Source organism: Hevea brasiliensis, chromosome 2, assembly GCF_030052815.1.
Source record: "Hevea brasiliensis isolate MT/VB/25A 57/8 chromosome 2, ASM3005281v1, whole genome shotgun sequence".
Lineage (NCBI taxonomy): Eukaryota > Viridiplantae > Streptophyta > Magnoliopsida > Malpighiales > Euphorbiaceae > Hevea > Hevea brasiliensis.
The window spans coordinates 113,563,467-113,588,165 of record NC_079494.1 but is presented as its reverse complement, the minus strand read 5'-3'; the positions used below and the strand labels follow the sequence as shown (position 1 = coordinate 113,588,165).

General features: G+C 33.2%; 6 protein-coding genes across 8 annotated transcripts; 3 read left to right on the top strand and 3 right to left on the bottom strand.

Moving 5' to 3' along the window:
• Window positions 1-1,254: 1,254 nt before the first annotated feature.
• On the bottom strand, window positions 1,255-4,148 carry LOC110661741 (tRNA:m(4)X modification enzyme TRM13). Of its 3 annotated transcripts, none has more exons than XM_058139763.1 (9): window positions 3,960-4,148; window positions 3,808-3,873; window positions 3,402-3,695; window positions 3,074-3,326; window positions 2,860-2,917; window positions 2,512-2,595; window positions 2,222-2,356; window positions 2,004-2,136; window positions 1,255-1,886 (listed from the first exon to the last, which is right to left on the bottom strand). In XM_058139763.1, exons 1-9 carry the CDS (start codon window positions 4,034-4,036, stop codon window positions 1,658-1,660), a joined length of 1,329 nt encoding a protein of 442 aa, XP_057995746.1. In that variant the 5' UTR covers window positions 4,037-4,148; the 3' UTR covers window positions 1,255-1,657. The 3 variants fall into 3 exon arrangements, with proteins under 3 accessions (XP_057995746.1, XP_057995740.1, XP_057995748.1); XM_058139757.1 differs by having other exon boundaries at window positions 2,512-2,598; window positions 3,960-4,147; XM_058139765.1 differs by lacking the exon at window positions 2,860-2,917 and having other exon boundaries at window positions 2,512-2,560.
• A 957-nt stretch (window positions 4,149-5,105) lies between these two features.
• LOC110661640 (peroxidase 5-like) lies at window positions 5,106-6,480 on the top strand. The gene is made up of 3 exons (XM_021820318.2): window positions 5,106-5,238; window positions 5,438-5,598; window positions 5,713-6,480. Exons 1-3 carry the CDS (start codon window positions 5,106-5,108, stop codon window positions 6,478-6,480), a joined length of 1,062 nt encoding a protein of 353 aa, XP_021676010.2.
• A 471-nt stretch (window positions 6,481-6,951) lies between these two features.
• On the top strand, window positions 6,952-7,682 carry LOC110661742 (ubiquitin-40S ribosomal protein S27a). The gene has a single exon (XM_021820488.2). The coding sequence runs from the start codon at window positions 7,047-7,049 to the stop codon at window positions 7,515-7,517; it is 471 nt and encodes a 156-aa protein (XP_021676180.1). The 5' UTR covers window positions 6,952-7,046; the 3' UTR covers window positions 7,518-7,682.
• Window positions 7,683-9,192: 1,510 nt separating this feature from the next.
• Window positions 9,193-12,374, bottom strand: LOC110661743 (uncharacterized). Its single transcript, XM_021820489.2, has 8 exons — window positions 11,659-12,374; window positions 10,737-10,770; window positions 10,330-10,566; window positions 10,137-10,226; window positions 9,948-10,013; window positions 9,762-9,853; window positions 9,605-9,652; window positions 9,193-9,523 (listed from the first exon to the last, which is right to left on the bottom strand). Exons 1-8 carry the CDS (start codon window positions 12,153-12,155, stop codon window positions 9,406-9,408), a joined length of 1,182 nt encoding a protein of 393 aa, XP_021676181.2. The 5' UTR covers window positions 12,156-12,374; the 3' UTR covers window positions 9,193-9,405.
• Window positions 12,375-16,535: 4,161 nt separating this feature from the next.
• Window positions 16,536-19,547, top strand: LOC110661745 (uncharacterized). The gene is made up of 7 exons (XM_058139746.1): window positions 16,536-16,932; window positions 17,047-17,146; window positions 17,359-17,454; window positions 17,550-17,602; window positions 18,536-18,584; window positions 18,890-18,937; window positions 19,198-19,547. Exons 1-7 carry the CDS (start codon window positions 16,706-16,708, stop codon window positions 19,279-19,281), a joined length of 657 nt encoding a protein of 218 aa, XP_057995729.1. The 5' UTR covers window positions 16,536-16,705; the 3' UTR covers window positions 19,282-19,547.
• A 557-nt stretch (window positions 19,548-20,104) lies between these two features.
• LOC110640918 (probable protein phosphatase 2C 49) lies at window positions 20,105-23,268 on the bottom strand. The gene is made up of 4 exons (XM_058139744.1): window positions 22,892-23,268; window positions 21,833-22,030; window positions 21,503-21,738; window positions 20,105-21,014 (listed from the first exon to the last, which is right to left on the bottom strand). Exons 1-4 carry the CDS (start codon window positions 23,069-23,071, stop codon window positions 20,444-20,446), a joined length of 1,185 nt encoding a protein of 394 aa, XP_057995727.1. The 5' UTR covers window positions 23,072-23,268; the 3' UTR covers window positions 20,105-20,443.
• Window positions 23,269-24,699: the final 1,431 nt, after the last annotated feature.

The window sequence follows — 24,699 nt, the reverse complement described above, 5'->3', positions numbered from 1 at the left end:
AAAAATAATAATTTTCTTAATAATAAGTTTAATAGTAAGAAATAGATAGCCTAGACAATAGGCATCACCCATTTTAGATCGAAATCATTAATTTTAATTTATAGTTACGAGATATTTAAATTAAATTATAAAAATATGTGATATTGTTAAAAATTTATAAAATATATATATATATTTTTACATATTTCATTATTTATGTTAAGAAAACACTCATTAATAAAATACACAATAAACTTTTATAATCATATGTTTTATTTAATATTTTATATATAAAATCCAAACAGGTAAACAAATGCTTGGCAAATTTTATAGGTATCATGCTGTTATTTACAAAAAAGAAAATGTTTTTTGACTTTTGATAAAATTATAAAGAAATAATTTTAAAAGGGTATTACAAGATTTCACACTTTAGATTTCATTTATTTTTATGGGAAAATATTTATTATTTTTCATATTTTTGATGTCTCGAATGCTAAAAAAATAATTAATAAAAAAATTAAACTATTTAAAAATATAATTTTTTTCTTTTAAAAATAATAAGTTAGTTTTTAAATTTTAAAAAATTTATTAAAATGTAAAAAATAAAAATACATATATGATATAAATATATATCATTAATTTAATATTACAATCAAATAATTAAAATATTTTTCTGAAAATATTTTTTAAAAAAATTATATAAAAATATTTTTTTTCACAAAAATAGCTTTAAATTATAGAAGTTTGTTTTTCATCAAACAGGTACTCTAACTTTAGCCTAAAACCTATAACTTGTGTCTGAAGAGTAAAAAGTTTTTTTAAAGTATGATTTTTAAAAATTTTTGAAGATTTCCAGAAACCTTCATTTTCTCTTTAAAATTTTTAAATTTTTTTAAAAATAACTTTCCTTTGCTTCCTCCCAAAGGAATGTTAAGCTTTAACTATTTTAACATGGTTAATGGTCCACTAATTGAGAGAAAATAACGACACAAAATCAGAAAGTACTTATTTGATGAAAAATAAAGCGCAAAATTAAAAAGTATACTTTTGAAATCACCCCAATTATAAATTAAATTCAAAGTCAGCATTCTTACAATCAACAAATAAGTTTTACAAACAACTTGGTTCCCAAGTATCAAATTAATCTCACAGTCAACATTGATAGAATAAAAATTTTTTTTTTTTTTTTTCTAAACAACCTGGTTCCCAAGTACCACCAATTGTCATACTTCAACTAGGAAATAATATCACATTATCGATCCTCTACATCACAACTTCTAAAAGCAAAGCAATGGCATTAAACAAATTCTCAGGCATAGTAAATTAGTCAGGTACTTTTCAGACAATAATATTGAGACAATAAAGGCAATTGATCCACAAAATAAGCAAAGAACATTTGTCTACTACTCAATATATTTGCATTCCACATGAAGATAACAAGGGGAAATGCAGCCCTCATACAAACTGATCAAATTCTTGTTCCCGCAGCTAAACTGTGTCAATACTCATTTGCAAATCAACCAGTGAGGCGAGGGGGACAACCATGATGGGTGATAGGCTTGGAACATGCTTGCTATCTTCGAAGGAGAGACTAGATGATACTCAGTGTTAACCTATTGTCTGGTTACTTAGTAGAGGAACAAGGTTTAGCAAAATGTTAATGTCAAATCCAGTGCTTTCATGAGCACTTGGCATGCTTAGCAATCAATAAATGGTTTTCAGGAGAGATGCTTGATGGGACATACTTAACAAGCTGTGTGTCTAGTCCCCGTTCCCTTGCCCACATCATCCTTCCCAAATCAATGATCTGCTTACACATAAAACCCAACACAGCCCTGTCAACAGCTTTCATGTTTCTCACAGCATCTTCAATCCCATTTGCATCCCCTCCATACTGTTCCTGTTCCCTGTCATTACATGAAATGTGAATATGCAGAATGAAAAGTATAATCTTAATTATAATAATGGGTCTTTAGAAACATAATTGTGCATAGATTTCAATATAAAAATTTCAGCAACATTACATAGATTGAAGATGTAATCTGCCGTCAACAGAGAGATCTGATCCATGGTCAGCATCTACTGCCCAGCTAGTAAACCACGTTATTGCATGGAATTCTTCCTTTGTGATCCCTAAATCGACTATGAATTTTTTATCTGCAAGAAGCTAAAAGTTACATGGCCAGCTCAAAAAGAAATGTATAAAATACACAAGCATTCGCTTGTACAGTATAGTGATTACTTGCATAATGCTTCCACTGGCAAAGATGATGGCAGCAAGTCGCTATAGCAAGGCCCTTAAGGGAATAATTGCCAAGGCACTGTTCCATATTATGTTCACTGTCTTGTTCAGACAGGCAACATCTTAGCGTCAAATCTACATAAATGTATTTCAAAAGGGCGAATAAAAGAAAAGGAAAATTATTCAGTGTATGATCTGTCACACAAGAGATAAATGATTACATAAATTGCAAAGTTATTTGAATCCCCCTCAAGATTAGGGGAAAGTTATTTCACAAGCATATTGCTCACCAGTTGCCGGCCCACAGAGATGTTTGCCAATAGCCAGATAAGGGACTCCCTGCAGGGAGTCGACAGCTTTTAAGTTTAAATCCTCTACTGCAAATAAAAAAGCAAAATCTTGTAACTAACAAGGTAGTGGAGGGAAAAAAAAGGTTTTCCCAATGCTCTTTTTTACAATATAACACCTAAATTGAATGCTCCAGAGAAAAAAAAAAAGAGCATAAATAATCCTTCTTGAGTTCTTGATCTAAAGTTAAAGTTAAAATATAGAGAAGAACTGGGGAAAAAAGAAAGAAGAACTAAAGATAAAATAATTGCAAAGATCATTTCCACTAACAGGAAGATGAGAAACCTTACTATCAATTCTCAATCGCTCTAATATCAAACTCTCTTTCTGTCGCAACGATCGATCTGCCTAGGAGTAACAATTGCATCAAATACACAATGTACAAATTGCACATCCATCAACGTCCAACAAACTAAAATCCCCAATTTTGATTCAATGGAACTATAAGCAAGAAGCAACATAACCTTTACATAAACAATGCAACATGGAATAAGCCCAACTAACCTTGAGTTTGTATGATTTTCGTTCAACCAAAAAGACCCTTTCAATCCCGTAACAATCTGCTAGCATCTGCGTCAAGTATCCTCTCCCTGCTCCAAATTCAACCACTGCAGGGCGAGAATCAATTTTGTCAACACATAGACCGTCAGCATCACATTGTTCTTTTATAAGAGAACTCTTGATCACCCCAAAATCCTCCAAGTTTCCAATAATTGAAGCTTGTTGCTTGACATGTTTCTCTTGAAATGGTAATTTCCTGCCCAAACACGAATCCATATTATAAAAGCAACTAATTCCAATAATATCAAACAGAACATTTCATATTATATACCTGTCTACTTCTCTCTTAATCCACATGTTACAAGCTTCGGGGATCTTATACGATTCCAAAATATTATCACATATCGAAGCATGAATTGACTCAATCTTCTTTATTAACTTATAAAATTCAGACACAGTCATGCTATAAACGGCACTCCTCTTCATTTCCGATGTAATGTCATCGTCTTCTTCTTTGCCAGCATTAATGCCCTTCTGGTAATATGGCTGAAGGGACAAGGATTGGGCTTGTTTCAATAAAGGGCATCTCCTAACATGTCCGTCGATATTTTCTTGAAGAACAGAGCTATTAAAAGTACCCACAAGTAACATGGCAGAATTATATGATAGAAAATATAAGAGTGGGAATCAAAATTAGTGCATAGATGAGTCAATAGCAGCATAAAAGAGGAAATTACTGCGAAGGGTCGATTGGGCAAGGGATCCACTGGCCATCGGACCTCGGCTTGTGGTTTCCACAGAAGCTTAAACAGTTAAAGTGCAAGGAAATTAGAGATTGAAGAAAACAAGAGTGGATACTATAAACTATAGGGGAGTTGAGTGAACTTACGGGGAATCGTTGAGGGGAGCATTGGCACAGAATCGGTTCTTTCTGGGGAGCCAGAACTTGCAGCGCTTGTCCTCCATAGTTGCTCGCAGGAGCAGCCTAGGGTATTCGGAATTGGAACTGGATTTACTCCAGTCCGTATGTTTGGAAGCTAAAGGTTTTGTGTTACGGACAGGGATAAGATTTCCCTTAGCCAATATGAGGTTTCCCTTCTCCAAGGGATAAGTATGTTATGAATATCAAATAGGCAAAATATTTAATTTAACCATTGTATTTATTGATAAAATTTAATTTAGTATATTTTTAATTTTTTTATTTAATTTAATTTTAAAATTTTAATTTAAATTTAATTTAGTCTAAAATTTAAAATTTATAAGTTAAATTTATTAATTTTTTATTTAAATAAAAAATTATAAAATTTGATTTCTTGATTTTTGAATTAAATTTTTTAATTTAAACTCAAAAATTAAAAAATTTAATTTCGTAATTTTCTTAATTTTTTAGTTAAATTATACTTAAATTGAGACTTTTAAACTAAATTAAAAAAAATTAAAAATAACTAAATTAAAATTTTCCAACAAATATGTGTGGGTGTAATTGAGCTTTGAATTAATATAAAATACCTTCGTAATTTTTTGAGTTTGCAAAATTTGATGAGAAAGAAACAATTTTTCGAAATAATTATGCCATTTGATATTGAGGTTTTAAAATTTTTAAAAAATAAATATTATTAAAAAATATTTAAAAAAAATTATTTAACAACTTTTGTAATTAAAATAATTTATATTTATTTTTAAATTAATTTTCAATATTTTTAATTAATATATTATAAGAAAAATAATTTTCTTAAAATCAACTCTAATTTTAAGCCCTGAAGTTTGATATAGTCTCATGGTATAATGAATTAATTATGATTACTTGGTAATTTATTTCAAGTTGGAAGTATGAAAGCTTCTTTGAGAATAGATCAACTACTTCCCCTTCATTGAAAGCTGTTATTTTACAATACTACAAGACAAGTAAAAGAAAATGGAAGCTAGCTAGCTTCCTCTGTCACATGTCTTTCATATACATTATTCAGAATGCTACTCGAGTGGAGCGAGGAAAGAGCAAGGAAGAAGAACATATATATAAAATAATAAATTTTCGATGGTTAAGGCAAGCACAGGAACTGTTCAATTCAGAGAATCCAACCTGCAGCTGGCTATACACGTTTTGCCGTTTTGGGTTTCAGAAGAAATATATACCAACTCTCAACCTTCTTTGCTTATCCTCCATGCATGTTTCCCCACCTATAAGTACCAACTCTGTGTCATCCTAGCTATTCTCTCTATATCTTTAATCCTTCCTTGTTTGATATCCACGTCAATTCTCTTATTATTCCCTTGAGTTCCCATGCAATCAATGAGTTGTATAAGAAGTTTTAAGCTCAAATCTCTTACAATGCCCTCTTGCACTATTTTCTTTTCTGCTTTGCTTAGTGGTTACTGTGTCATCCGCATCCCTTACAGTGGATTTCTACAGATTTTCTTGTCCACCAGTGGAAGCAATCGTGAGAAAATCAGTAAATATAGCTGTTTCTCGCAATCCTGGCATTGCTGCTGGCCTTATTAGAATGCATTTCCATGATTGCTTTGTCAGGGTACATACATATGGTCATAATTATATTTTCATATATACTTTTTGTAGCATAGTTTTGTTGCTCTTCCAGATACTTCAATTTTGTATCATAATTGTTAATTGGTATTTGTTTCAGGGTTGTGACGCTTCTGTGCTGCTAGAATCCACACCAGGAAACCCGTCAGAGAGAGTGCATCCTGCTAACAATCCTAGCTTGCGAGGATTCGAGGTCATCGATGAAGCCAAGTCTCAAATCGAAGCAATATGCCCAAATACTGTGTCATGTGCAGACATTCTAGCTTTTGCTGCTCGTGATAGCTCCCACAAACTGGGAGGGATTAGTTACGCCGTACCAGCTGGACGCCGCGATGGAATTGTCTCTAACTTGAGCGAAGTTATGCAGAATTTGCCTTCTCCATTCTTCAGTTCAGAGCAGATCGCTCAAAATTTTGCCAGAAAAGGGATGTCTCTTGATGAGATGGTGACGCTCTCAGGGGCCCATTCTATTGGTGTCTCACACTGCTCATCATTTTCTAAGCGACTCTACTCTTTCAATAACACTCATGCACAGGATCCATCAATGGACCCCGAGTACGCAGCCTTTTTGAAGACCAAGTGCCCACGGCCAAGTGACGGGGCCAATGATCCAACGGTACCACTCGACGGAACGCCCAGTCGTTTAGACAACAGATACTACATGGAGTTGATGAACCGCCGTGGATTACTGAGTTCAGACCAGGCATTAATGCGCAGCGCTGTGACACAGAAGATGGTGATAGAGAATGCAATGGATGGTGCAACATGGGGTGCCAAGTTTGCTAAGGCAATGGTGCATATGGGCTCCCTTGATGTTCTCACCGGAAAGCAAGGTGAAATCAGGAGGCATTGCAGCGTTGTGAATTAAGAATTTTTAAAACAATATACTCTGATAGATTTCATCACAACATTATTTAATTAATTGGGGTTGTGATTGTAATTTGCATCTTAATCAGCCATCTAATTTCATGTTTTTGAAGTGCAACTAATTAACAAATTTTTCTGAATTTATTAATAAAATTTAAAATTTCAAAAAAAAAAGTATTTTGAAGAGTTTTATAGTAAAAGTTTTGCTGATACCAAATCTAATAATAGAACAAACTAATGACATTATAATATTTAAAATTAAATTCAAAAAGATGCATTTTGTATGGATAATCAGAGATGCAAGCTAAAATTTTCAATATAGACTAGGCCTAGATTTGAAACTCAAGAGATTTCCAGAGATGTATTGATTTTACAGAAGCTCATTGCTCACTGGGCCTAGGTCAAAATTAAGGCCCAATGATATCTGAGGGCTTAATCCGTGGTTTTATCAGACGTGACTCGCCCGTCAAGACGCTAAATGACCTCCTCCTTTCTCAAAGCGCACATACCTTTCAAACCTAGCCGAAAGCCGTCCTTTTGCCTTGCCCTCTGCATCGGTTTCCAAAGATGCAGATCTTCGTCAAAACCCTAACGGGTAAGACCATAACACTCGAGGTAGAGTCCTCGGACACTATCGACAATGTGAAGGCCAAGATCCAAGACAAGGAGGGAATCCCACCGGACCAGCAGCGCCTAATCTTCGCTGGAAAACAACTGGAAGATGGACGGACCCTTGCCGACTACAACATTCAGAAGGAGTCGACTCTTCACCTGGTGCTGCGCTTGAGGGGTGGAGCCAAGAAGAGGAAGAAGAAGACCTACACCAAGCCCAAGAAGATCAAGCACAAGAAGAAGAAGGTCAAGCTCTCCATCCTTCAGTTCTACAAGGTTGATGATAGTGGTAAAGTGCAGAGGCTGAGGAAGGAGTGTCCCAACGCCGAATGTGGCGCCGGTACTTTTATGGCCAATCATTTTGACAGGCACTACTGCGGTAAGTGTGGCCTTACTTACGTTTACCAGAAGGCCGGCGGTGACTGATCTCAAGTATCGTCCTGAGGAAGCATAGAGAAATTTCGTTTTGAGTATTATCTTCTTTTGACCTCGTTGTTGAACTTGCTATCATGTCTGTTATTTTTTATGGTCTATTTGGCTACGTTGAATGATAATTTTTGCAGTTTAATGGTCAATTTGGATTTTACTTTACCTTTCAATCTATATTACTTGCTTGATAGTTAGATGCTTGCCCTGGAATTGTTAGCAATTTCTGGTTTCATTGTCAGTTTTATTATTGCAATCCATATTGTGCAGTAAAGAAGAATCACACATTCCTTTTTTTTTTTTTAATTGGGAACTTCTTCTTTAAGTATTGCCTTATTTTTAAGCTTTTTGAACAGCTCGAAATTTCAGCACATAACAATATAAAATGCTGATTGTAATATGTGGACTGGGGGCATATCAATGGGATATATCAAGTTGATTCCCTTGTATTATCACATCAGTTAAGCTGTATTGGATTTGTGCCCATGACCTGATCCCTAGTTGTGAGGTAGTTGGTCCATGGAAGATTTTCTATTTACTCGGTGATTATTTTTGGCCCTGCGGTTCCTAGTTTGAGTGTTGTCATGACTATGAATGGTTATAATGTTATATGGATCTCCAAATGCATTGTAAACTAGCTCTTCTTACCTTGGCTGTGTAGGTGGGAAGTGCTTTTGCATTATGAATTTAGTTATGGCAATTGTTTTGAGTTTTGGTTTTCTGGATTCTTTTGTGAAAGTTTACTTTCTCTTAGTAAGCTTGGACTTCTTGTGAACTTAGAAGGGATTGTTGCTTGCATGATTGTGGCACCTGGGAGATTTAAAATCTGATTAGTGCTTAAGGGTAGTTTGGTTCTAAAAATGAAAATCCCTGTGGTTTTTGATGAGGATTTTGGTGTAGGCATCTATACCTTGTGTGACCGTGGCTTCTCACAGAATTGGCACCACTGCACACTAATCAAGCATGTGCACACTTCATTGTGCTGGCGTCGCTGGCTTTCAAGTGGTAAAATATTTTCCTTCGTTGCAGTATAGGGTGTTTTGACCTGTACCTTCGGTAATAGGTGCTTTGCATAACCTCGCATTTTTATTTTTTTGGTACATCATCAAGAATACGAGCTATTTGGATTGCCAGGAATATGTCAAAAGGAAACTATTTTATTCGCATCTCACGTGTCCTTTACTCATTAAGGAAGGCTATGAGGCAGGATATTAGGACTCAAAAGCCGAAATCTTATTCTTGAGGTTTCTTTAGTATTATCAGTTAAAACTCAAAAGTTATTTATTTGTCTCGAATAGCTGATATATTTTAATATAAAATTTTTATTTGTGGAATGATTTGAGCGTATCTTCACCTTTTCTATGATTATTTTGTTCCTTTATATTTTTATTCATCAACATTTATGATAGCTATTGATGAATTTATTTTTAATTACTATTTTATTAAAAATAATTTCATCACAGAATTACTTTAGATATGGATTTATTTTTTTTTTAAATATTAAATAAAATGACAATACTAAAATGTGAACTCTGGTGTGTTGGTCGGCTTCGCTTTACCTCTAGGCTAAGTTTAGAATACGAAAGTTGACGTACGACACAATTAGTTAATTTTTATCGCTGCATCATTTCTGTCCCCGATTAATGTGTAAGGGAGAATCCAACAAATGCCAGGATTAACTGATAAACAAGCAACAACCATTAATGGAATAAAATAAATCACTATCTTGGGTCTGACAAATGCCTGGGTACTTTCTCCAACTGTAAAATGTGGAACAAAGGTATACAAACCACAAGTTCTGGAAGGGACGAATCCCTCCTTTATGTGCACAAGCATGGAATCAAAATCAAAGCCACCATTTATAGCACCCAGTTCTAAGAACCACAAATTAGTATGATCTCACAAAAGCACCAGGAAACCATCTGGGAAAAGTGGAGTTTTTGGCTTTGACAATCAGGGCATATGTACCATAACAGGGGATGTGAACCACAGCCAGGGCAAAATACCTATAAGATGACCAAATTCAAGATAAATAAATAAAAGAAGAAGAATAAAAAGAAGATACAGCTGGGGTTAACAATTTATACCATAAAGGAGCCCATGGTATATCAAGCTCCAGGAATGGATATGGCCACCTGGTTAGGCACAAATTATGTTACTAGCCATTGAAGCAAAATCTAAAATATTAGAAACCACGTCTCTAATGATTCAATTTTACAGTGCAAAACGAAAAATTATGCTTACCCTGTATAACCACAGGCATGAATCACCCATTGGAAAACTACATAGAGACAACTCCACTGCACAAAATATGCGAGCCGGAACCAAGGGAATGGCTGGAAGCAAGACAAGCGGAGGAATCAGTAAATCAACAAACCTACAAAACTTCAGTAGATGAAATCTAAAGTCATCCTTAATGGTGATACTTACAAGGCTGTTTAGAGCAGTATCGAGCAAAAGAAAAGCAGCATTCAGAGTGTGCATGCAACCCATCAGCTGCCAAGCACAGATCAGTAAGAAAAATTAGTGACAATTTCTTTCACGTTTCATTGACGTCACATACTAATGTATCTATGCTAAAGAAATATGAAAAATCAGCTGCAAGTTTAGTATTCTCACCACATTGAGTCCAAGATGAGCATTTGATCCAAATGGGACAATAATACACCAAAATACTATGTCTGTTAGGATGACAGCACCTGCACAAGTCTGTCATAAGATAAAAATGATCTATAAAGATTAGCATCAACCAGACTTGGTAGAAAGGTGTTGCATTAGGATACTCAAAGTTGGTATATCTGGATGAACTGACCTGAAAAATTGTTTGCATAAGATATCCCCAAAATCCAGCTCTTAGCCTAATTGCCTCTTCTGCATAGTGACTTTGCAACTTTATAGTTCCCTTAATTTCTTTCTTCCTAAGAGTTGTAGAGTTTGTAGTTTCATTATCTTCCACGTCCGTTCTCAAGAATCCAGCAGTTTCCTCATTTTCAGAAGGAAGTTGCTTTGATACCAACCAACACCCATACCCAGATATTACAGTGGCAAGCTACATAGAGAAACCAATACATGTAAACTACCAACACACTCATCTAGATGGGGATTGAATCAATACAATGCATTTCACATATTTATGCCCATAGCTATAAGTGCAGTCCAGTACTTCAATTGGGGAATTAAAATGAGGCAAAAAAAGAAGTTATTATAGTTTTGACATACCGCAAAATATACCATAACTAATGCAAATGTCCACCTGCACATCAGTCATTAAACAAAGCAGAAATCAGAGAGCATTTAATTTTCAACTGAACTGCATTTAGAAAATTTTCATAAAGCTTAGAAGCCAAGCAAATAAAAGCGGAAAGTCTATCGAAGAAAAGCCAAAGAGGATCAAAGCATCTCCAGCATGGCTTCCATAAATCATTCAAGAACAATGGCTCTGCTTTTACTTTCCTGGTTGTATAAAAGGCAACCAAAGCTGAGCCAACCCAATAGGATATTCCAGTAGTCAGCTAATGATGATTAAACCTGTTACAATCTCACATTGCTAAGGAACAAGCTTGATGACATCCTCCTCTTCCAGCTGGTTTTCAAGAGTGAGTTTATTCCCCTCGTGGTGTTCAACAGTTTATAAATCAATGGTACCGTGTATTCCGTTTTCCTTCTCCAGGAGGAGGGGTCATCAACCATGTCTGTCTGAAGTCTGATAGCCACGGTGGTTGACTTTCAACTAATAGGTTTCGGTTTTTCCATAATGGGTTGCGTTGAGGCCCATTTTTTACAAGTGAGAATTGGCCCACTATACTAGCTAGGGGCTCCCATTTTATCTAACAGTTGATCATACATTACATAGTTCTGTGGACTATTAGTTTTCCACCAGAAAGTCCAAATTAATTCTCAAACAGTCAAACACTTACCTTGCCAAGCAAAGAAGATTGTAGAGCAAAAATAGTTTAGATGATAATTTCTAGTCCTTAGGAGCAGTATAGAGGAATCAATTAAAGATTTAAACAAAACATAAACTACTATACTAATTCGTTAGAGAAACATATGATTTAACATAGCAAATGAATCCACCATTTCTTGGTAACAAGCAATGCTTGATCAATAAGATCTAGCTACCGTGTAATCAGAAACTTACTCAGTGTAATACACGAAGATGGTGGCATCCCATTCCTCGATATCCCACATTAGAAATCCAGCCATTACCAGAAAGGAGACCAAACGAGTGGCTAATAACCATCCTGGATGAAACCCTTTCCAGCAACTGCTCCATAGTTGGGACGACCCAACATGATTTCTTGGCATAGCATTTACAAAACCATCAGTGTCTGGTCGAGCCACAAGGAGGCTCTCATAGATGGTGTTGGTGTCGTATTTTGAGGCAAGTAGCTCCTTCTTGTATAGCACCCATAACGAGCCGAAGAAGGATGCGGCAACAATGCCAAAACAAATGAAATCATACCAGTAGACCACAAGGGCCATAGTTACCTTCTGGGCTCCTCTTCGAAAAGACTGAAATGTATTAACAGGAATACCTAGGTTCAATAATGAGGGCCTGGAATGACCACCATGGATTACAAGGTCTAGAGCATAGATTAGTTGGAGTAGAGATTTAGGTGGTACATGGCTTAACATAACATGGGACTGGTAGTTTTGACTGTTTGGTTGTATACTTAATTATGGGATTATGCTTTTCTAATGAAAAAGATTATAAAAAGGGAGGGCAAGGAAATGTTGGTTAATTACCTTTGTAACAGTAAATCGAAAGTTCAGTCTAGCTACACAGACATATTTGTGCAATTAATATATAAGTTCCTGGGTCTCCTCATATTGGCATTTACGAAGATTCTTAACTTCTACTCCCACTGCTGGCTTTGCCACTCTATACAATTCAATTTTACAAATTAAGAAGCCAAAATAATAATAATTTAGCGAACCTACATATAATTATATATAAAAATATAATAAAACTAGCTCTTATTTTAGATGGCTGAAAAGCTATGATTAACCGCCGTAAATCCTCCATCAACAGCCAAGTTATGTCCGCGCCGATTCATCAGATGCTAGAAATTAAGCTTCCTCCGCTATATGTCTTGCCGTCAAGTTCGCCAGGGCAGTATTATTTGCTTTAACTTCCCTGGGTTCCAAATTATAAGCCTTGCAATAAAGTGGCGTACGTTGCAACGCCGTAGGGAGCTAGAGATGCAATTCACCCGTATCCCATGAACCCTTAACTCACCACAAGCTGTTCTTACTGGACCCACAAATGAATGCTTTGAAATTGTGTCCGGTTCCACCCAGAGAAGATGCGACGCTGGTTGAGAATATGATAGATCCGCGAATGTTTTTCATGTCAATATATCAAGTTTGGGCGATAATTCTTTTAAATCTACTTGTTTTAACCCAACTAAACTGATAATGGATTGCTTCTATTCAAAAATAAAATAAAATATTCATAAAAAATAATAAAATAAATATTTTTCATCTCATGACATGAATTTCATATGAAATTTTGTATATTTTTAATGCGTGAATATTTGTTTTAAATATAAAATATAAATTTTTAAGCATCACAAAAAGTTATGCGTTCTGATTTTTAATATAATCAATTACAGGATTTAGAGCCTCTCAGGATAATCCTATTATATTTATGTGAATACGAGAGAATAGAAATTTTCAATGGTAAATGTTTATAGAATTATTTTTTTAAAAAAAATGTTTATAGAATTTCTTTAAATATTAAAATTTATATATTTCCCTTATTTTATACAATTATTTATTTGTAAATTATATTGAATACAAGACTGGTTAACTTTTATTTGCAAAATTTAATTTATAATGTTGGTTTTTCTAATTCATGTAAATTTCTTATGGGTATGGACCTCCAAAATATAAAATAAATGGAAGGTCTATCAGGTATGGACCCGGTGAGAACTTTCTGATGTTTAAGTTAGAGCTGATATGTGAAAATAGTATATTAAATTAATTAGGAAGAAAGAACATACCTACATAAATGATCTGATCCCTTTTATATAGGATATAAATAATGATTGATTATGGTAAGTCAACTATATAATTATATAGATATTATTAGCTAACATAATTATAAGATTATATTTCTATTTATAATACATAATTATAGGCATTGCTAAATTTAGTAATCCTATCAAGATTGTTTATCTTTAATCAAGATTATTTCCTTTTATTGGGTCTTACAATAGTTGAACCAACTAAAAAAATCTTATGGCTGAACCATTAAATATAATTAGGCTCATAGGCTATCCAAAAATCCGAGTTTTATATATATATTTATATATATTTTTTGGGGAACTATATCATTAATCTCTCCTTATAATTTTTGGAGTGCAGACTATCATCTTGAACTTGATAATTGCAGATTATCGCCTTAGGTGGATTTTTACCTTTCATTTGCTTGTCCTGATGGACTATCACCAGGCTTATGCTTTAATTTGTTTAGTTTGGCGGACTATTGCTTTGAGTAAGCTAAACATTTTTTTTTTAAGCCCCGGTGGACTATTGTCATGGAAGAGTTAAATACCCTTAGTTTATTTAGTATAGCGGACTATCGTCGTGAATGGGTTAAGCATCCTTAGTTTATTTAACTTTGTAGACTATTACCGTGAAAAAGTTAAGCACCCTTATTTTTAATCCTGCGAACTATCTTCATAGATGGGCTAAGCACATTTGTTTTTAGCTTGGTAGATTGTTGTCATGATAATCTTGATAATAGTGAATTATGGCCTTGAAATTATTGACTTTTTTAAAATTATCTGAAAAAATAATGCTTGTACAAATATTTTTGTAAAGATAATCCATATAATCATTTTTAGATTTATTCAAGATTTCTCAATAAATAATATTATAAATCAAATATATAATATACATTTTCAAGGGTTTACATACTGATTTTAATCAACAATAGAGGCCTTCAAACTTAAATAATTTTGGAGAGTGATATGTTATTCATATTCATATATGCATAGATATAAAACAAATTTTCATTTCAATTACATATAAATTATGCAATACAATAAATATAAGTTAAATAGAAATTAAAAGCAATGCTAGATCATAGAAATTAGAGTGATATATTTTAAAATAATTTCAGAAGTCTCTAATTATTATTCATTTTGAAGACAAAGTTAAACTATAATTTAATCTAATGGAGCTTATGCTATACCTCCAAATAATTCTAAAAATTAATTTTTAGAATCATATAATTTTTTTAAATCCCATCAAACTAAAAAATAATAATAAATTCTATTAGTTTAAAGTCAAATAATGAATTTAATTTTGATAATAATAAAATTATGTTTCAAGAAAATTAACTAAAATTCATATAATGTTGATTGGAAGTATTGTAGGTCAATTTCAACAAAACACAGCAATGGCTAAAAATACCAAACTAAAGGTACGGCGATGAACTTATTAAATGTGACTTTTTTATAGCTATTAGCATAAATCGAGACTATTTACTTACTACAAAAATATTGACAATTTGGTAAAATAAACAAAAATTATTAAATAATAATTTTTATAAGATCAAATAATCTAAAAGCTTTGGAACTTAACAATGATCTCTTGTCAATTTTTAAATTATTAAAAATACACCATAGCAATGAAAAATGTGATTTTTTTTTAAATGTTAAATCTTTATAAAATAAAATATAAAAATATCGCCTGAAACACATAGATTATGTATCGGCACATAATAGTAAAGAAGAAGGAGTAATGCAATGATAAAGCATTTATACTTACTGAGTAAATTTTAAAATTTCTTGAGCATGATAAAAAATTTTTGGCTAGATTATTGCAAATCATAAGCTATCCTCTCACTTGGTTCATTCTCCCCTTTTGATTTCATAATATAAAGAATCTAATAAAGAGACAAAGCTTCTTGTATCATTTCCCACAGATGGCACCACTATTGCGATCCATGAAAATTCTTTGTGTGTATGGACCTACAAAATAAAAAATAAATATGTCAGAGGTTCACCGAGTATGAACCCGATGAGGACCCTTCGACGCTCAAGTTAAAGCTGATATGAGAAAATAGTATATTATATTGATTAGTGAGAAAGAACATACCTCTATAGATGATCTGATCTCTTTATATAAGATATAGATAATGGTTGGCTATGGTAAGTCAATTATGTAATTATATGGATATTATTAGCTAGCATAATTATATGATTATATTTCTATTTATAATATATAATTATATGCATTGTTATATTTAGTAAATCTATCAAAATTGTTTATCTTTAATCAAGATTATTTTCTTTTATTGAGTGAGTCTCACAGTTAAACCAATTAAATGAATCTCATAACAGAATCTAATTAAACTCATGAGCTATTCAAAAATCTAAATTATTGGGTATATATAAATATTATGGCTGATTTCAATTTTGTATATATTTTTTTATAAATTTATAATTTGGTTCTCTGACTTTATTTTATATTACACTTTAATTTGAAAAATAAATTATTTAATTTTTTAATTTTAATATATAAAATAATTTAATCTATGTTATTTTAATATTTACAATATCCATTGATAGAATAACTAAATTATTTGATATATTAAAATTATATAGGCTAAAATGTGATATATTATAGAATTTAGGAGCTAAAAAATTAATTTTTAAAAATTTAGAAATTAAAATATAATATAATATAAAATTTATAAATTAAATAATTAATTTATTAAAATTTAAATATTAAAATATAATATAAGATAAAATATAGAGAGTAAATTATAATATATATATATTTTTTTTTTCTTTTTTTTTTTTTAATTCTACTATCATGCTCTGTAGTTTGTAGTATTGAGGAGAGGAGGATCAAACGGTCAAATCGAAGCGTGGTAATCTGGCCGAAGCAAGTACTCCCGGTCTTTCTGCCGTGTGATTGGCTGATAATGAAAATGGCGGGCCCATGTAAGCGAAGATCATTGGTCCGTCCAATGTTATTCGAACAGAGAGGTGAGCGTGAAGAGTGTGACAAAAAGACTAGAGCCAGAGAACAGGCGGAGAAATATGATATCTGGTGGTGGTCGTGACATCTGACCGCCAGACGCTAGTCTCCAATCGCCTTCTGTCTATCTCTCTTTCTTCTTGCCTGTGGCAATACTAACAATAATAACGATTCGAGTTTCGCTGGCCATGTCTGCAACGGCCGCCATTGCCTTCACTCTTCTCAGTCCCACCCACTTGTCCACTAAAAACAACAGTAAAGTCCTATTCAGCCCCCTACTCCCACCAAATGTTAAAACCACAATATCTTTAAGGCGTTTCCTGTTCAGAGTCCAGTATGGATCGCCCAAACGAAGCTCCACATTTACTGGGTTCAAGCCCTTTTCTCCTCCTGTCATGGAGTGGCAGGATTGCACGTAATAGATATCATCTCCCCTAATTCATGTTATTGGAACTGTCTTCTTCTTCTTCTTATTGAAGGTGGGCTGCATTAATTACTAAAAGGGTGACTAAATTGGGTCAAAATGCAGGGTTAAAAGGGATATTGATGTGCCTGTTGCTGTGGCTTATAAGTGTTACTCAGACCGCGAATCAATTCCCCGTTGGATGCCCTTTATTTCGTCGGTAAAGGTGTGTGAGAATTTTCTTTGAATTTCAATTGCATATTCGTCTTGCTATAGCTGCCTATCTGCTTTCTGTTGCAACTTTTATATCTATAAATGTTGCTATTTCGTTGCCGTGCCTTCTCAATTGAATCCTCGATCCCATTTGAAGCTGATTAGCTGAATCAGCTTCAAATGTGTACATCTAGGAGAAGTTGATGTTTCATTCTATTTTACTAGGTACTGGAAGACAAGCCCGACCTATCGCGATGGTCACTCAAGTATAAAGCATTTGGTCGTGATATTGAATTCTCTTGGCTTGCTAGAAATATGCAGGTATTTGTTATTTTCCCGTCAATCCAAAGGTGAAATTTTTTATATGCTTTTTACCCTCTATCCATTTGTTTTATTCCCTCATTGCCTTCTCGCAGCCAATCCCAAATCAGAAAATTCATTGGAGATCTCTGGAAGGTCTTCCTAACAGGTAACAGGAAAAGCAGGTAGCAGATAGTGCATTAATGGCAAGTTTATTATCAAGAAACAAGAAGATACTGTCTGGCCTTGGCACTTTTTTAAAAGAATTGGATCATTATTTTTCTTGTTATTATTTTTGGCTAGATCCTGTTTGCTCATGTTTTCCTATGCTTAATAATGGATCAGAAGTCTGCTATCACAGAAACGACTCTATATACTATCTCTCTGATATCACCACCACTAGTTAACACAACTCTCTTAACCGTATTAAGGTGACTCAAATAACTTGTGCTTCCAGAACAAAAGATAGGAAGCTAACATAAATTCCAGCTATATCAGCATTTTTAAGGAACATTAGGCTTCTAACTTCTCAGGGCGCATTTAATTTTACACTTAAGAAGTTTACCCTGCACATGTCTAGTAAGGTAAGGGCAAAGACTTATGGCAGTGCACATGTTAGTTGGACCTAATTCGTTTGGACTTAGTTGTTACTATCAAACTGGCAGTTCCTCTTGCCCTCTTAAGTACAAGTTTTCTTTTTCTTAAGTACAAGTTTTCTTTTTCTTTTTCCTTTTCCTTTTTTTTTTTTGTTTTTATTTTGAAGTATCTTCAAATTGGGTTGATATTTCTCTGTGAATTCACATTATTACAAGTTTTGACTCTTGACTAGCTTGCGCTGTTGGAGATTGTGATGGTGCCAAACACTAAGTGGTTTTCCATGAATGTAAAGTAGGAACCCTATTTCATCAATGTGTCCGTGTCTAAATTCTGCAGGATTCATCTCATGAACAATAACTAAAATATTGGTATTACATATGTATTCAAGCTTTTGTAATATGCAATTTTGTTTCTTTTTCTTTTTTTTTTTTCTTTTTTTGAAAATTTGTTTCATTTGTTATAATTCACCAGCAGAAAACTTAATCAGCCTTTTCTTACGTGGCAGAGGTGCTGTTCGATTCTTTCCTAAGGGTCCTTCATCATGTACAGTAGAGGTGAGACTTTACATACAATGCTTAATTTGATGTTCATAGCAGTCATGATTTTCAGTTATTGCCCTTTTATAAATATAGTTCATTGCCCTCAGTTTGTGCATTTATCTATTGATTCCTTACTTAAAAGAGTTATTACTTTGAACATTTCTTCTTGCATTTATGGGAGACATCCTTCCTTGCTTGTTGCTTCCTTTCTTCTTCTCCTTCATTTTCTTGTTTCTTCTTTTTACCCTCCAAAATATCTATTTTGCTTCTTTTGGTGCAAGCTTAAGTTAGGCCCTCACAGTTGTGTTTTCACTTTTCAGCTAACTGTTTCTTACGAGGTTCCTCAACTTTTGGTTCCAGTTGCAACAGTGAGCATTCTTACTACTTCTTGTTTTCAGTGAACAAAGGATAAAACAAATTAGAATTCAGATATTGTTTGATTACATTTAAAAGGATCGCCTGATTATTTGCCTGAAACAGAAGTCTCAGGAAATGTGCATGTGAAAGAGGATATTTACATATGTAATATTTTTTAGGCTTGAAATGAAATGAAGTGGTCAGTTATATATATATATATATATATATATATATATATATATATATATATATATTATTTTTTTTTTCTCAGGCTTTGCTACCTTTCCTTGAGAGCTTACTTGTACGTGGTCTGGAAAGATTTGCAACATTTGCGGAAAGCTCTTTGGCAGACTGAAACCTATGCTTTCAGCTGGATAACCAAATTTCGATAATTGGTAATTTTCAACAACTATTTTAATGTGCGAAGTCTTGAAATGAAATATAGTCCTTTTTGCACTAGAATTTTGCTGTTTTAAAAGAAAAAGAAAAAAAATTGCAATCACTGTTGCGTAGAGAAACAGAGTTCTTGATTTATTATCAATTGTACTCGCTAGTATTTTACATGCATGAATTTGCCATTGGTTGGCTTGTCTTAAAGAAATTCCATTTGTTACTTGGGAATTATTTGGTGTTATTATTGGAGTTGTTTTTAAGAACTCCCAAGGGATAGGATTCTGAGAAGAAAAGCAAAGCTTAAAAAGCTGCTGGGAGTCTGTTTCAAATTGTGTTTGCATGTGAGCGTGAGAGGGCATTTCTCATTGGCAGATAGGAATAAGATTGTTACTAAAAATTTGGTTCTGATTTTGGTATCTCTTAAATTGTTCTTGATTAAGGTTTATTCTCTCTTCGAAATTGAAATGAGAATATGGGTTTCTCTTGATTTGATTTTATACTTTGCGGTGAACCCACCATGTCTCCATGATGACATCCACCTAGACAATCATGATCGTAAAATACCGTCAAGTGGATTACTAAAAATATTCCTTCTGTTTACCCTTTGGCATATCCATTTCACAGTGTTCCGGTATACAGTCATATGCAGAACTATTTTCTACTACGATATCCTGCCAATCATATCATGGTATTTTGCTGAATGATTTTTGTATAGCACTCGGAATACCGCAAATTCCATAAAATTGCAGTAGACATAAGAACAAGCTGCCAATTGCCAAGGAAAATAGATGGAAATAAAAATTAAGATCTTTTATTCAAACTGTATATACATGGAGTACACAATTGAAAATAGAATAACATCAAATGGACAACCATACTGGACTGTTAGGAGAATCAAGTCCCCGGATGAGCACATTATACAGTACACCATTTTAATCTCAGCACCAACACCTCCATCCACCACATTCCACTTACGTACATCCATCCAACTAACCGCCTGCTGTTTGAAAAATCAGCACCTACAAAACTGCTAGCTGCTTTTTCCAGAGTCAAACTGAAGCAGCCAGAAGTAGTTGTTCACCTTCCAAATAGGGATTTTTATTTAAAAATTATGCCATGTACATTCAACGGTTGGCACTGCTATCCAACAAGCTCTTCAAGCTACACAATGCCTCTGCAGAGAGGCTACAACACCTCGGTCTCTGTTGCCTAGGTGGTGATGACTCCCTATTATCAAGGGAGGAGAAGCAGACAACAATCACAGTCAGATTGTCAAATGTGTTCCGGCGCAAGGCCTCCATGACAAGGTCCCTAGCACACAGATCTGGATCATCATGCCGCCTCAACCCCCGACGGACAAGGTTCACGGCACGCTGACTTGACATGACATCCCAAATCCCATCACAACCAATAATGAGAAACTCATCATCCTCTGTTAGAATCACCTGCTGGAACTCTGGCTCCGCAATGAGCGGCGAAGGAGCACCTTGGGGGTTTTTCATGTCCCAATCCCCAAGAGCTCGAGAAACTGATAAAACACCATTGAGATATCCATCATCAATGTAACCACCCAATTCCTCAACACGCCTTCGTTCTGATGGATAAACAGGCCTATGGTCTTGAGACATGTCTATTGCCTCTCCTTTACGACAGAGGACAGCTCGGCAATCACCAACATTGGCCACCATTAATAGCCTGGAGCAAGAAGAAAATCACAAACTAGTGTCAAAACAATAGCATTAAAAACACCAGATTAAATACAGAAAGGGGGCTATTATGGAGGTCTATTGAATTTCAGGCATTTACGATTATCAATTGGATTAACACATTGGAAGTTATTCTAGAACAGCAGTAATCATCTGGCATGATAATGCGTTGTGGAATTTGTGCATTGCAGACATCATGAGTAGGCACAAAATTTTGCCAGTTTAGATAATGCATAAGAAAGGTGTTACGAACGAACACTAGACTCCAACATCACCTTTTAATATAGAAACAATCACATATAGAGAAACAAATTAGATAAAAGAATCCTGGACAAGATACATAAATAGTGCATGATTAGATCCATTATTAAACATCATAACCATAAAGATAAAAGAAGAAGAAGAAGAAGAAGAAGAAGAAGAAGAAGAGATTTTGATAATATTAAATAAGGTACTTGTAGAAACAGCCAAAAATACCTTCCAAATACAAAAGCAGTAAGTGCAGTTGTCCCGGAAGAACTGCTCACGCTACTGTCATCTGCCAAAGCTAGGTCGGCCAGAAGAAATGCTTTCCGAAGGGAGTTCTCAACCTCCTCCAAGAAGATATTATCAACTTCGTATGTTTGGGGAAAATTAACATCTTCAAAAAAGAGTCTGATTGCATTTTTCCTAATATAAGATGCTGCTTCACGTCCTCCATGACCATCAAAAATCTGCAAATATATTCAAAAAATCAAACAATTATATGGCAAACAAAATTATGGAATTTGAAGATGTTTACACACATTGGTCTGGATGACACATTACCCCATAAAAAGCACTTGGCGTGGGAAACTTGAAAAGGGCACCCAGGTGTGTGGACAGATCATCTATCCGTATGTGCTCATCTTCCATACATCTTCGGGGCCCAATGTCAGCAAAACTGCCAGAACGGATGCTGGGAACAAAATGAAAGATTGCATTCTCAAGAGACACGTGTGGAATTTTGTCAGCGGATTTAATATCCTACAAAAAAGAGTGTGGATGGATTTTAAGTTCTTTACTTCTTGCGTAGCACCAATGATGCTCAGAATAACACTTCATACCTCACTTGACTACAGTTTACAAATTTGCAGAGTTCATTGAACAGATGGGACCCTCTCAGCATATATGTTTTTAGTTACCAGATTTTTATTACATATACAGAGAAACAATTCCAACGAATCTAGTACTAAATAGAAATCAGCAGCTCCATCAGATTATTAAATTATGGAACTGTTAACTAATGAAGCTTTAGTTTGCCAGGGCAGAAATTATATTCCAAAGCCATATTTCTGCAAACAAGACCGAGTGTAAAATTTAGTAATCTTACAACGGCTATATAACACAAGGAAGATAGTAGATCACTATCCATCAGCCATAACGCGTATCAAACATTTCTTCCACCAGAACAACCTTTATTTTGGTCAGTGGGTTAACCCAGAAAAATATTATCAGGTAATTGCTCCAAAAAAATGAACTAGAGTGAAAGGGATAAACTGACTTAGACTATCGGATATAGACACGATCTTTAGTCAATCAATTCAATATATGATCCGAAGAGTGAAAAAAAAAGCAGCAGCTTCATGGATAACGCAAATTTCCCTTAAAAAAATCAGCTCGCCTATAAACACACAATCCGATCTAAACAAGCACAAGAAATAATGATTCGACATCTAAGCACAAAATTCAACAAGCAATCAGTTACTAGCTCTCAGTTTCAACTAAACAGACATGAGATAAGTTAACACTAAATCTTATTACTATTTTATTTTAATTTCACGAAGCAAACCCTAAAATATGATAAACAATCAAGAGAATCAACCAAAAAAATGGAACAAAACTTACCACCACTTGAGAGGTAGATAAATCGGCAGGTACCGAATCCGAAACACGAACTTGATTTAACCTTCTGGGCGAGATGTTAAGGACATCTTCAATCTCGTGAACGCCACTTCCATTAGCAAAGTATTGAACATCCAACACAGGGACGCTCTGTTGACAAACAACCTGTGCTTCAGCCACCATATTTCATTTACTAAACAAAAAATTTCTCTCCTCAAAAAGATTCAAAGCTCGAACTCAACACACACAACTACAGATATTTGTTTCTCTTCCTTTTTCTCTCCTTTCTTCGTCGTTTTCTTTGTGAATTTTCTCGCACTTTCTCTACCTTTCTTTCTTTCTTCTTTTTCGTTGAAGCGATCAAATTTTGGGGCAGTGGAGCTCCAACTTATATTTATAAGTCAGACAGGTAACCGGTGGCTACAGGTAAAGTTGTTTGGATCGGTGGACGCGTGTGAGTTCATACTCTATGATTTGAGAAACTGGTGATTTCTCCCGCACGCAGAGAACTGCAAAGCTTGGCCTACGGACACGTGGCAGTTTTTACGTTGACGCTTTAGCTTTTGGTCTATAGCGAGGGGTGCTCCGCGTAGAATGACCGAACCATCCTTTCTGTACTCGAGTTGTGACGTTTGACTCTGTCGCTATGGGAATATAGATGGGGTTCTTGGAGTTTTCAGGGGTAACTTGGGAAAGTGAACAAATTTTATTTTGTTCAAAATAAATTTAGAATTTCTCATACTAGTAGTTTTATAAATTTATTTTTTATTTTTCATATTTAATTTTTTTATAATAATTTTATTTTTATAAAAATATATTAATAACTGATTAAATTATCTTTTATCTCACTTAATTATTTATTATATAAATATTTATTATATTTAATAAAAATAAAAGATAAAATTAAAAAAATAATTAATACTCTTTAATATTCTAAATGTAACATAAAATTTTGAATAAAAGAAAAATTATTGATATAATTAAATTGGATTGTAATTTAAATTTAAAATTTTATAATTTTAAAAATAATTTTAATATCATCTAACTTCATTTTGTTTCACGAAATATTTTTTATATTTTTTAATATTTAAAATATTAAAAAAAATGATCAACATAAAATATTTTCTTAATTAAAGAAAAACTAAGGCCGTTTACTTGTAAAAACCAAGGCAATTTAATTTTTCAAATTTTAACTAAGATTTTGAAATAGTTTAAAGTTATTCTTTTATTATTTTTCTTTATAACAAATATTTAATTTTTAACTTTTTTCTAAACAAAAAATTATGACTTTTTTATAATCAAAATTATTCTATAACTTTTTAATATCTAAAATTAATAATTATTTACAAAAATATTTATTTATATTAATGAAAATTAATCATATTATTATAAAATAAATGAATAATACATATTAAAAACTTAAAAATAAAATAAAATTTTTAAATATGTTTTACAATGATTTATTTTTTTAATTATAAAAGATATAAATAATTTTTTAAAATAAAAAATTATTTTTTATTATTTATAGGTGAACACATTTTCCTTTTTTTTGTTTTTCATTAAAAAAAACTATAAATTTATTAGAAAATAGAAAAAGAAATAAAAAATTATTTTTCATAAATAAATAGACTCTAAATCATTTTTAAGAAAAATAATTTTTCTTTTTAAAAGAAAAAAATTATTTTTTATTTTTTAAAATTTAAAAATTTTATTAAATTATGAAAATATTTATATATATATATATATATATATATATATATATATATATATATATATACTATTGATTTAACATTGTAATCAAACAGCAAAAA